The sequence below is a fragment of the Notothenia coriiceps genome, unplaced genomic scaffold (genome assembly GCF_000735185.1).
Source record: "Notothenia coriiceps isolate Sejong01 unplaced genomic scaffold, NC01 NC01_scaffold00032480, whole genome shotgun sequence".
In the NCBI taxonomy this organism is placed as follows: Eukaryota; Metazoa; Chordata; class Actinopteri; order Perciformes; family Nototheniidae; genus Notothenia; species Notothenia coriiceps.
Genome location: NW_011365181.1, coordinates 96757 through 110165, shown reverse-complemented (window position 1 = coordinate 110165; position 13409 = coordinate 96757). Strand labels below are relative to the sequence as shown.

The 13409-nt window shown below is 39.9% G+C and overlaps 1 protein-coding gene across 1 annotated transcript in view; it reads right to left on the bottom strand.

Annotated features, from left to right (window-relative positions):
* The window catches only part of adamts6 (ADAM metallopeptidase with thrombospondin type 1 motif, 6), a gene marked incomplete at its 3' end in the record, with an annotated part of 37622 nt that extends 26077 nt beyond the window's left edge, over nt 1-11545 (bottom strand). The window contains exons 1-8 of the mRNA XM_010789058.1: nt 11164-11545; nt 9320-9737; nt 8679-9067; nt 6628-6802; nt 5777-6000; nt 5093-5176; nt 4004-4149; nt 986-1029 (exon numbers count right to left, since the gene is read on the bottom strand). Coding sequence (XP_010787360.1) covers nt 986-1029; nt 4004-4149; nt 5093-5176; nt 5777-6000; nt 6628-6802; nt 8679-9067; nt 9320-9419 — 1162 coding nt within the window. The remainder of the gene's footprint in view (nt 1-985; nt 1030-4003; nt 4150-5092; nt 5177-5776; nt 6001-6627; nt 6803-8678; nt 9068-9319; nt 9738-11163) is intronic.
* Between the last annotated feature and the right edge of the window lie 1864 nt (nt 11546-13409).

Genomic DNA, 13409 nt, shown 5'->3' with positions numbered 1-13409 from the left:
GTGTGTGTGTGTGTGTGTGTGTGTGTGTGTGTGTGTGTGTGTGTGTGTGTGTGTCGAGGGTCAGCCAAACACACACACCCTGCATTGTAAGTTGTTTTCTTAACACCGGGGTGGACTCTGCATTATCTTTAGGCCCGTGATTACACGGCGACCCTAAAGGCCAGCGATCTGACCTGGGAGCATGATCCCAAAGAGGAGAGGAGGTGGGGAGGAGGAGGAGTTACGGGGGGGGGGGTTTAGACAACGAGGAAGCCAAGCAGATGCCAGTGCAATTAAAGCGACCGGGGAATGTGACGAATGCGGTCAATCTGTCAAACCACCCCTGAGGTCACAATATTACCTCCAAGATATACTGTGGTGCCTGCGGGGCCTTAACAAAGATAAGATGGTGAGAGAAGCTGGGTGAAGGGGTTGGAGGGGATAGAGAGGTGGAGGAGGGAGGGGGGGGAGTTTCTGCCACTGCTTGCTGTCCTTTTTCCCACCCCCAATACCATCACAACCAGCATATCGCATTTTATCTCCCTCCTGCATACTCTAACACTCCCCATAATTGTCCTTTTCCCCTTCCATTTTCCTTTCAACTCCTCCTCTACTTCTCCATCTCCTCCTTCTGTCACTACTCTCCTCTTTATCCCTCCTCCCCCACCTCGAGTCTCCCTCCTCGGTTTCCCAACACATACCTTCTCCTTTCTCCCTCAACCCCCAGTGGAGGAGCTATAATAACACAAGTGAAAACATCCTTCTCATTATGTCTCACAGGAGCCGTCTGGTGTTCTTCTAAAGGAGACTGCGAAGGTTGCTAAATAAGGTTTGTCTGAGGACACGTTGAAGGCTGAACGTGAAAACGAAAACCTCTCTGGGGGGAAAGGAGAAGATTGAAGTCCTAATCCAGAGAATCATAGAGTCAACATCAGCTAAGATTACCAATTTGGCAAGAAAACCCATGTTGATATACATTAATGTTACTCTGCCTTAGTCCACTCACCTAGGGTTCCGCAGGGTTTGTTCTTGTACGTGCAGATGTCATACCTAAAGGCGGGTGAAAAAAAGAAAAAGAACACAAACGATTCAATTAACTCTATACTTTTTTCAATACAGTATTTTCTTCCACTGGCTCTTTGCCATCCCATTCTTTCAATGTATAATCACAGTCTGACGAGATATAATCTCAACCTTTAGCATAAAAATAGCATATAATGAAGTTGTGACAGGTTCAGTTGTAGAAAACACCTGGTTCACTGCTCCATCTATAGCATTTAGCCTTCAGGGAAATGTCACTTAGCTAACACACAGTGCTCAGACGTGAATGAGAACAAAGTGAAAGGCTTTACTCATGCTGTGTCCCCACTGTTAACCCCTGTAACTCACATACAGGTAATCCAATAGAGGCCAGAACACTCTGAGCCACATCATACATTTCAAATGAAATATCCAATCATTCCTAAAGCTTTTAATCTATTAAAACCAAGGGCACAGAAAATGTAATTTCATTCTCCTTCCCCTCACTCCCCGTAAACTCCTTTTTCTCTCCCCCTTCTCCCCATCTCTCTCTCTTCCCCCCTCCCCAGTGGAGCAGCTCCAAACCAAAGAAGTACAATCGTGACCTGGTTTAGGACATCTATTTGTTTTGATTTATTTCCCTAATTTCCCTCTGTGTTTTGTTTTGAAAGCGACAGGCCACATTCCAAACAAGGCAGCCTCAAAATGCTGTCTGACGCAGAAACTGACAAAAGCAACATTGCTACGAAGGTCACTTTAAAAACGGTGAAATATCTCAATGAAAGGGGTTTTGTGTGTCCTGCTGGTGAACCTCTGCAGAAGAGCTACATTGATCAGAGATCACGAGGAGGTAGTAGTAGTGGAATTTTCTGACACATAGCTGCAGGGACAATGTTTGCTTCCTGTGAGCCTGGTTATAACAACAGACAATGAAAGTCTAAATCCCTATCATAATAATATTATCCCATTATCCGACCAATACTTCAAAAACAAAAATATATTGAGTTTACAATGACATAAAACAGAAGCCTTACAAAAGAGAAGCTTGAGCAGGTGGAATATTTACTTTAAAAATATCAACAAATAGGCTAATCATAATAATCCAAAAGTATAAATTAAATAAACGTTGTGAGCACTGCAAGCATCTACCATCTTAAAAATAATACTGGACCATTTTTAGGTGCATTCCACCTTTGTACGGAATGTGGGACTGCTCCTCCAGACATGGTGGTTAATGAGGGCTTTCTGGTGTCTACCATCAGCTATTTATAATATTTATAATCTCCAATGTTAGCATCTCTGAGCTCAGCTGTTGCCTCCTCCCCACAGCTTTTTATTTCATTATCTCTATCCTTATTTTGTTCTCTTTTACCAGTATTTCATCATACAGAAATAACCCTGCAATGCACGTATGAAGCTTATATGAAGCTATATTAGCTTAAGCAATATTAGCTTACAAACTGACAACATGCCACCTATATAGAATAAGCTAAACTAAATGTCCCCCCTTATTTTAAGCTGCTGTTTTGAGGTTTTATATATTCAAACACATACGTAGTCTACTATGCGTTCACTAAAACATAATAAATTATAACATAAACCGAGTCTTGGTAATATAGTTTTAGTAGTTGCGATGCTAGCAACTAAATGCTAATGTAAGCATGCTAATTATACAGCATTTTAGCTAACACTTGTTAATTAGCGCTAAACACAGAGTATGGCTGAGACTAAATATAGTCGTGTCTCTCCTTCATTGGTTTTCCAGCAGTAGCAGGGGGGCTGTTTGAGGCAAACCAACTCTGATAAAATGTTACCTTTTCAGCACCAAACGACAGAAAATGTTATCCACAGTGCAACACTTAGTAAGCTTGTTGTTTGAGACCAAAACAGAGATCAAATAAAAGTATTATTGAATTTACATTTTTCAGGTTTCCAGAAACATACCTCTTCTGTGATGATAATGTTGCCTTCTAGATATTAAAGTAGTAATTTACTAGCTTGTAATGTGGGTATACAAACTTTAAAGGGCTTGTTTCGTAATTTGTTCTGCTATCACATGCCCAAAATTGCATCATGCAACTTAAACTACTAACTTGCAGAATATGTGATTGATATGTCTAATTCTGCAGGTCTATACTGCTGCTGGTTTTCTTTATTTCATCATGGGTGGCGCAGTTTTGGGATGTTTATTATGTAGTTCAACCTTGTTAAACATAAATGGATAAGTTTGTAGGTTTATGAGTTACAGACCGGTTTAATGAGATGTTTGGTATCTTGAAAGAGTGATACACATGTATCACCTCTCAAAGAGATAAACATCGTGAATCTACTACACAGCCTTTGGTGTAAGTGCTAAGTGAAGCTAAAAAACACCAATAAAAATGGAGCAAAAGGAGCTGGAGAACCTCAACTGACAGACAAACAAGCAAAAGCACACTAATGATAGAACGGCTGTTTTGTACAAAGCCAAGAGAGTCAATAACCTTGGCGTAAGCCCATGTCAATCACAAAATGCCCTCTTTAGACAAACCTGTGTATGTGGGGGGTAGATATATATATATATATTTGAGTTGCTAGGTAATGTGGCCAAACAGTTCAAGCCTATTCCAGGTAATGACAGAGTTTTGCTGTTTTATGGCAACACCCACAACGTAAATTGCAGTATGACAGGTACAGTTATTCTGTAAAAGCTCATAGTTTTCAGGACTTTATTCCAGTAAGCTTTAACACTTACAGGTAACATTTTTGCACAAGAACTGGACATTGGGAGGGTTTAGTACTGAAACTGCTGGGCACCTCTCTTATTAAACACAAACACATAATCTGGCTGGTGACTCCACAACTTTAAAAGCACAGAAAGTAACCTGCAACCTATTTGCTCAAATGAGGAACTAAGTGCTACTTACTCTGAAAGTAACAACTCTTTAAAGTACACAAATCCGTGCTGGATCATTATACTGGCGTGAGAGCTTAATTTTAGTCCGAGATGTGAGCCTACACTTACCGAGTGATTAGGACGGCGTTGTCATGGTGGGCCATCCCGTTTTCAGGAATGCTGTTGCCGTCGCTGTGATGGGACAGGATGGACTTTTGCCACTTACAGAAACTGTCCAGAGACTTGTCAGCATGGTGGTTAATCTCCAGGTTAGGCTGCAAAAGAAAACACAACACACATGCAGTACATTGCAACATGATTCTGTAGCACAAAAGAAAAACATACTATAGACCACAATTTGTTTCCGCATTTCATATTTAAGTATCTTATTGTAACGTAAGGTAACGTATTTGTATGTATAGTAACAATTTGTATTGTGTCATATCATTTTGTTGTGTTCTTCATCAAATTGCATTATGTGGTTTTGTATCCTGCCACTTCATGTCATGCCATCTTGGCTTATATAATGCTGTAATGTGTTGCGTCCTGTCTGATCATATTGTGTAGGATAAACACTTTAAAGCAGGAGACACAAAAAGACTATCAAGGGAAGAAGATGTAGAGAAAGTTGTGGTAATGTAATGGGTCAACTGTAGTAAACTGCTGCTTTGCCAGCTGTGCTAATTTTAGCTGATTGATTACAAAACAAGACTGAAATACTCAATTTCACCTTAAAGTCATTGTTTTGCAATTGGGTTTTTTATATAAAGTAGAATATCCTTCTAATGGGCAAAACGTGCAGCTCCACTTTACATTAAAACTTGTTTTTTGGGACATGATGCTACGTACAGAGCCGCTATGACCCCATTGGAAAAAAAACAGATGCCAGGAAGGCACTCCCATCACATATGCGAGCACATGTACATTGCATGTAAGAATCCTAAATCGAGACTCCCTGAGGGAATATGTCTGAGCACATCTTTCATCTGAAGTGGTGGCCATATGGTGAATAGTCTCCCCTTCAAACACATAAAATACTGCAGCTCACTCACGCTAAGCATATCAGTTGTACACTCACTACAGGTGAAGGTACAGAGGATATCAAAAGAAGCCTCACGGTAATGTTAACCGCGACAATACTGCATGGATGATTCAAGGTAAATGGAATTAATGAGAAAAACAGTAAAGGCATGAGACAGGCTTTGAGTTTTTTCTTACCTGATCTTCAGTCAGAACAATCAAGCGGGTCACAATAATGTTCACAACATTTCCTAGACTGGCATCACGGTAAAGTTTGGCAACCTGACCTCCAGAAAAGAAGAAAAGACACAAAGTCAGACAATTGTGTCCATATGACACAACATCTAACTTTATCAACCACCAGGCACCGTATCACATTACTATAGACATCTAGAGTGGTGGAGGAAGTATTCAGATCCTTTTCTTCAGTAAAAGTTTGAAAAGTATAAAAATACTCAACTACAGGTAAAGGCCCCTAACTCAAAACCTTTCATAGGAAAAATGATGTTACAGAAAAATGTACTTACACTATCAAAAGTAAAAGTTCTTATTGTGCAGTAAAATGTTTTCTGCCAGTGTTTTATTATATATGATGTGTTTGGATAGATATTAATTCTGCAATATGTGTTATTATGTGTTGTTGTATGTTTTTGTTGCATTGTACAGGCTGTCCGATTTTAACTCCTAAGAAAGGAAGAATATAAAGAAATGTAATCTGAAAAGCAACTAAAGCTGTCAGATAAAAGTGGAGGGATTAGTCAGCTCAATGTTGTTCTTAAGTAAAGTCCATATCCAGTTTCACTCAACATTCCTCTATACTGGTAACAATGGAGGAAATGTTTGATCAAAAACAAAATGACCAAAAAGTAGGATCAAACTTACAATATTCATTACGGACAAGATGTAGTGCTCAATGTCTTTGCGTCCGTGGTAACCGACCATCATTTTATCGGCAACCACAAGCGTCTCCACGAAGCGCTCTGAGCTGACGGAGCGCCTCTGTCGGTGGCTGCTGTTCGACTGCTCGCTGTCGTTTTGGGGTGCGGGGGACGAGTGGACAGGGGAGGGTGTGCTGAACTGGCAAGGTGCACTGCTTTTACTGAGGTCTGGGGATAACATGTCGACAAAGACAGGTTTTAGTGCATTATGAACATCAAAAAGTTATAATGCATTATCTGAGCGAGAGCTGTTTTGTGTATGCTGGATGCACATAGGGAATCTACCCCTTTGAACCTAGCAGCTAAAGCCTTTGCTTTATGACCCAGATGCTCTGGGAAAAAGCTATAAGATAGTACATGTTAGGGCATGCTGGCTTCCTGTCGATGACAGCCTTTGCTGTTTCTTATAAGACCGTGGCCCAGATACCTATATCCACCTGGTTCTTCTTCCAATTCATCATATCTCAGCAGATACAGAATTTTCTGGAGTTGTTTGAATCTGAACATGATTATTGGTTCTTTAAATAGGATTTTTGCTTCTATAAAAGTCAGGGCCAAGGACTCTTTAAATTAAGCACTGAAGGGTCTTTTTATGAATACTGGAATGAGGCTTTCACCTACAGGTTGAAAGGTTTCCAGGCCAGGAGCAACTTTAGCACACAAGAGGCCTGGTCATGTCTACCAGAACCTGGGCCTAGCACCAAACCAGCACTTCCTCTAACCTGCTATGTATAGTTATTCCTTTACGTCAGTTCCACCCACACACAGCCCAAACCCAGATGGAGGTTCACCAACCTGAAATGCCACAGCTGAAATCCTGGCTATGCTCTTGTGGTGAGGGAATGGCAGACATTTTATAAATAACATGTTGCTGTGCTTCTTCCAGGTTCCTTTCACCGGAGGTGGCGGAGGATATGTTCTTTAATGGCTCTATCAAATACTGTTCCTCCTCTGTTGTTATAACACCATGCTTGTTTGGGGGAAAGAACAGTGAAAGAAACAGGTTACAAACACAAGCAAAACACTGTTGAAAGAAAAATGAAGGTAAAATCTATTTACATTTTTTGTATTTTTAGCTTTTTGAATGCTTTCATTCTATTATACATGCACTCCTATTTTAAAACAGGGAAAACAGTTTACACCGTGTTCTCTGACAAAACGCGATGAACATTTTAGAGGCGATACAATTGGAATTGCAAGTCATTAGAAAGGCGCCATTAGATTCAGGTCACCCTTTTTTGAGAAAATCAAAATTGGTGATTTAGAATTTCAGCTTGAGTGAAAACTTCACACTCTTCCAGGTTTTCATCACATTATATACAAAAATTGTCAAATTTGTGTATATAATGTGATTCCATACAATTCCCTTTTTCTCTGAACACATAGTCCACAGATTTGAAATGTATTCTGTGGCTCTAAAGGACAATTTCTTACATTTGAAAACATTTAGGGTGAAATATTGGCATAAATTGAATAAAATAATTGTAAATATGATGTCATTAGTGTATTAAAACCTGAGTAGGAATTTTGTTAACTTAAAGTGAGCCTTTCATATCTACTGTACATAGTCATCTTCCATGAAGTTGCTATTTTGCACCGCCATGTTTCTACAATAGGCCAGAACGGACAAACTGGTTCTGGCTCTAACAAAGGCATTTCATGTTTTTAGGTTGCCTGAAAGTCATAGAACTTCCCCAACTCTCTTTAGAGGAAAGGGTGAGCAGAAAGATATTCATTTGTTAAAAGCTGAAACCTCACTTCTAGGTGCCTCTCATATACACTGGACCTTTAATAGCTTTTGAGTAAATAGCATATTCCCACATGTGTTCTCCTCCTCTTCATGGGGTCACGTTTAAGCACATACAACACATAAGTAACAAGACTGCAGTTACATTTAAGAACCCCTAACGATTAATTACATTAAGACCAACATTGGAAAAAAGGTTTATCACGTCCTTCAAAGTGGGTTTGTAGAAAACACCAACTTGGCTTTGTAAAACTTACAATGAGAGCAATTAACCACACATCACATCAGCACACAGAAACACATTCGATTTAGGGTTTTAACAGTGTGTGATGTCAAGATCTCTAACTATCCAGGCAGCTGATTACATTAGAGTGCAGACACAGTTTTGTCCATTTTTGGTGCCTTTAGAGAAAATACTAATTCAATTTATGATACGCTGTGTAGATCTTGACAACACATTTGGCTAAATGTATTCTAAACATGATTACATTTGCCAAAAAGAAGCCGGGCCAGTTTTTCCTTTATTAGAGTTATTCTGAACCAAGGGGGGATAACAGCTTTTAAAACGCTTCCAATTTCATGATTAGTTAAGAGCAGCTGTCAATCACACAGTGAGGACTAAAAGCTCAGACAGGATAATTATATGTTGTTAGAGCTGCTCAGTTTTCTTGTTGACCAGAGTACATGGAGTCATATCAGGACACATTTTTGAACAGATCGCTAAAAGCGTCAGCCTAAGAAACGTGATCTCCCAACTGCTGGCTTTTAAAATATGAGGATAAAAGGTGGTATTTAAAGAACAAGTACAAAAGAAAAGCCCTGATGCTTATCACTAACAGATCACTAGGACGTTTTCCCTCCATGAGCATCACCTCGCTCCAAGCTGCCTGCAGACTCAGTGTGCCAAGTGGAAGCCAGCCAAGTTTCTGTTAAGCAAACTACAATTGGTCTAATCCTTTGGCACTGCGTCTGAAAGATTGGCTGACATGAGAGCAGCAGAGGCTAGGTATATATTATCTGACATTAGTGACAGGGGTTTGTTTGAGGTGAGTGGTGTGAACTCTGTCACTTGGGATAATAAAATAAAGTTTGTACTCACCAGGCCCTTGCAGTTGCTGAGAGCCACTCTGGTCGTGCTGTGCTGATTTTGCAAGAATCCCACATAGTGACAGTTATCTACCATGTTATGACGCCACTCCATCCCTCCTTTGCCCCAATACTCCACTGTGAAATGTTTTGACACCAGTTGGGGGTTGAGTGTCAGGTTTAAGTGAAAGTGCTTTCCGTAGGCGGACAGTCTGTAGAAGAGCCGGGACTCTGGGGGGTCCGGGTCCAACGCAGGCATCTGTCCCATTATGGGGTCCACCGCCCCCCGTCTCCGTCTCCCCGGCCGGTGGTGCTTCACAGTGTAGCTCAGGAACTCTCCGCCCTCATCCACCCGCACCGGGACAGTCAACTGGTAGTGCTGCAGGTAGGACAGGAACTCCTCTTTTTACAGGAGAGAGAACAGAAAAAGCCATGAGATAATCTGAATCAGGATCGGGTTTATTGCCAGGTACGTTGCTTTGGTGTATGATGGTTCACAGTATGAAAAACACATTGTGTGCATTTGATGTAATGCATAATGTTTGTGGAGTGGGTTAGTGTCAGTGTCAGTATTAATGAGGCCGGTAGAAGAAGAGAAGAATGAACATACAATTGCAGATTTATCACCCTCCTCTCCACCTGTCTACATCATACCTTGAGAGTTGTGTGACAGTCTGTTGATGCTTTGAAATTCAGAAGCAGCCATCACCACCAGGCTCAGTGTCCAAGTCAGCGTCTTCCACAAAATTTCCATAATTCAGGGGAAGATGTGACATGGGGTGGAGGGTAGAGGGTGCTACAAACGAGTTAAAAAGACCTGATGGGTCCGATGCCACACCATAACAAGTCCATGGTTTGTCTCCTTCACTTGAATGTTCTTGTCGTGCTCGCAGGCTCGTCCAGGTCTCAGATTTCTCCTGAAGGCGAGCACTTCCACATCTCTCTGGCATCAAGATTCATGTCAGCAGCTTGTAGAACACACAGTAATCCATCAGACACAGTCACTCTCAGGTGTAACTCCAAACAGGAAGCTCTATATTGGAAACTTGTCTTGACCGATCCATCTGCATTCCTGTGAAGGAAATCAATCAGAGGTTAAAACCCCATTATCTCCTGGAATTATCGATTAATCAGGTTGTTGTTTCTCCTACAGCCTTCATGATGAGTCGATTCATCAATTCATCTCCTGACAGAAAATGAGTCAACAATGTTTCTAATAATTGATTTATCGTTTCAGTGTTTTACAGGGCAAAGCACTTGCTTTCCATTTCCACAAATGTAAAGATATGCTGATTGTTCCTTTTTTAAATTGAACATCCTTAGATTTTGCACTATTTGCCACTCGGGTCAAGCTTTTCACCATAATTTCTATACGTTTTAAAAACCTAATTGATTCATCTGAAGATAAGATGAAATGTTGTACAAATGTTACAAAATGTCAATTCAGATTTGCCAGATCTTCCCAAATCTTTGTCCAAAAATCTGTTACATTTCAAAATATGTTGAATTTAAATTGAGAGCAAGCAGCATTTACATCACATATGAATCTGGAAGAAGCTTTTTTCCCCAAGGATTTTAGTTTGAATATGACTAATTGATTAATGAACTAATAATTGCCTCAAGAAAAATCTTATAATTAAAGTTTATAGTTTATTTAAGTTGGTTTCATGACTCACCAAGACTAACTTGACCATTTGAAGAACACATTGCCATAAACACCACTTATTTCAGCACCATGATCTGTGCCTTTTTCCTGCATATTCGTGTGGATGTATAGGTTAATGACTAATAGCCTTAAAACGAGTACACAGTGAAGTGTTCTAGCCACATTAAAACCGATGCACGCATCTTAAAACATTGTCAACGGTGCCGACTAGTCGACATGACATGATATCATTTGTGCAGATTGTGCTTTTACTCACTGACGTGCTTCACGGCAACATGTGCAAACTAAGACTACTATAAACACACGTCAGCGGGTTCAGGTGAGAGAAGTGACTCCAGACACGGATGACAAGCCTCTGGAGATCCGGGGTTTCGGTTTGGACCTCTCCAGGCTGCAGCTCTCCAGACAGACAGCGCTACTTTCTTGGCCACCCTGACCCAGACAGTTGGCAGCGGGCCCGCATGCATACACCGGGACCTCAAACACAACCCTCCAGAAGCGTCTGCAAATCAAAATAAACCACCTGACATCGCTTTGAAACGTCTTGGTGTTGTTGCAAAAGGCTTCAAAAGCTACTTATTGCAGATGTGGACCTGAAACGCTACAATACTTACATGTAGATCCAGTGCGTAAATGTTTCCTGAAGTGCAAATTGTACACGCAAAAAACTCAGTGAACTCGCAGTGCCAAGTTAAGCAGTGCAGCTGTCTAAATGCTGCTTTGTAAACACAGTCTGCTTCCCTGAGAGGATTTAAATGCTCACACGAATCTGCTCCGACAAAACTAACCGGGCAGTTACTCAACAGACAGGGGAGTGTTAACAAATAGTTACCATGCTCATCTTCATTGTCAGCTCCGGTCCAACTGTGCAGGCAGAGCTCAGGACAAAAGGCTTCTGCAGCTCTGAAGTTCCGCTCACAAACCTCTGTTGATCTCCTCTTTTCATCTCCCTGTGGGCTCTACCATCCTCTAAAACTCTAGTGTGAGTTTCCCCTTCACACCGTATCTCAGGACAGACACTGTCCCCCAAAAAGAGAGCAGTTATATCAAAGTCTTGGATTTCCTCCAGCAGAAGGGTCTATTTGCAGCCTATCGTCTTTATAATCTAGACTTTGTGTACTTGGTGGTGGCTCAGAGTGGCTTAAAAAGTGAGATGAGGTTGCAGAGGGTGTCCTGCCACCTCAGAGACCGCCACAGCACACTGGATTTAAGAAAAGTGCATGCAAACACCAGCAAAAAGTTGCCTTGGAGCTGCTCCTCCTTACTACATTGCAAGAGACCGGCTCCCAGTCCGGACTGCAGCTTCAAATTGGCAGCTTTTTCAGGAGGGGTGACGTCACTGCAGATGTGCCTCTTCCATCAGCTGTGCGCATGTCTATCAGTGCTGCCCTGAAATAACACGAACTCACATAAAACCTCTGCTCTGTGAAGAATATAGACCTAATAAAGAAAGTGGAGGGGTAAAACCTTTTTTTACAGTAGTAAAACTAGAAATACCAAATATATAAGTAATGGCAGTTTATTATAACATTAATATAATGTATTTCAAGTATTACTTTTGCAAAAGTACATAAGCAGCAAAGTTGAAAGTAAAGTTTTGCATTTACTCAATAATGTACTGTTTGTACTGCATTGTAATTCGTTGGCATTTCCATTTTCTGCTACTTTATACATCTAAGTGATGTACATTTTTACATTTTACAACAGTAATTTTCTACTCAAACATTGATGCATAAGTAGGAAAACATTTGTATATCCATACTGTATATATTAAGACTTCAACCAAATGCATTTTTTATTCGAAAAACTATGTACTTTTAGGGTTTTGATTGCAGGACTTTACATAGTATTTTAAAATGTGCATTTTTTTGGAACAACTAAACAATTCTGTCAGTACTAAATAATTATAATATTGTAGGAGAGTTCCTTTTAACCAAATGTTATATTATAATGCATTAGATTTAATATATTTTTATATTTATATTTAAGGTGTGGTTTCTAAAACATTAACCTGAAAAGTAAATATAAATGTAGTGGTGTAAAAAGTAGAATATTCGATTCCGATATGTAGTGGAATACAAGTATACAGTAGAGAGGGAAGTATAAACATGAGTTAATCCATTTACTGCAGGTATAAATCTGTACGGAAGATGGTGATATCATGCAATAGATGATCACCCAGCAACCATTAATATCAACAAGGAACAATGTCAAAAACAGAGGTTACATAATCTGACAATAGTTTGGCAGCAACCTTGAATTTAACTAATGAAAAAGGCTGTCAGGCTAGAAAAATACAATAAGCTTGTGTAATTGTATTAGTTTAACCCGGTATAATCCTGAAATAAATCAAAGACATAAATATTTCCAGGCTCTATAGAACAAATAAGCATTCAGGATTGTCATTTTGATGTCAATTGTAAATCTGCTGAAGGTATATTAAGGGTCTTAAGTGCAGTGCAGGCTAATGGCAGCCCGAGTGTTTTCGTAATCAAGCCCACTTCTATCTTTAGGCTGTAGGAAATTGAAAATAATCCCTGAGTTTAGTTACAGCTGCTCATTATGTAGGAGCCTGTATCATTATAGTCCGGTTGTTATTACCCGCTCTCCTCTGTCAGGGAAGGGGTCTGCTAGTTTGTGGGGGGAGGCGCCACCGTGTGGTATAGCAGGGATTTAAAATGCATAAAGATAGATGAATGTTTTTTTAATTATTGTTTTACAAGAATGACATTCATCAGATTATGTTTAACTTTAAGTCATGTGTGCTGTCGGGAAATGTGATTTGAATGACATCATATCAGTCATACACGCCCAAGATTTATGATTAAATATAATAAAAACTTTATACACCTTAGTTCAGTTGTGAAAGAAGAACTCCTTCACTTAAGTAAAAATAGCAAAACCAACCGATTACTGTTAACGAGACAAAGTTGTCCATTAATAGATTAAGTAATTTCAGCAACCTGAAGTATAATAGTCTAGGTAGCCAAGATATATAAAAATGAATGAATTAAAATTAAATCAAAAGAAAAAGTCTAGAAAACAAGGTTCAAAATGATTTTTAAGGAAATTTCATTC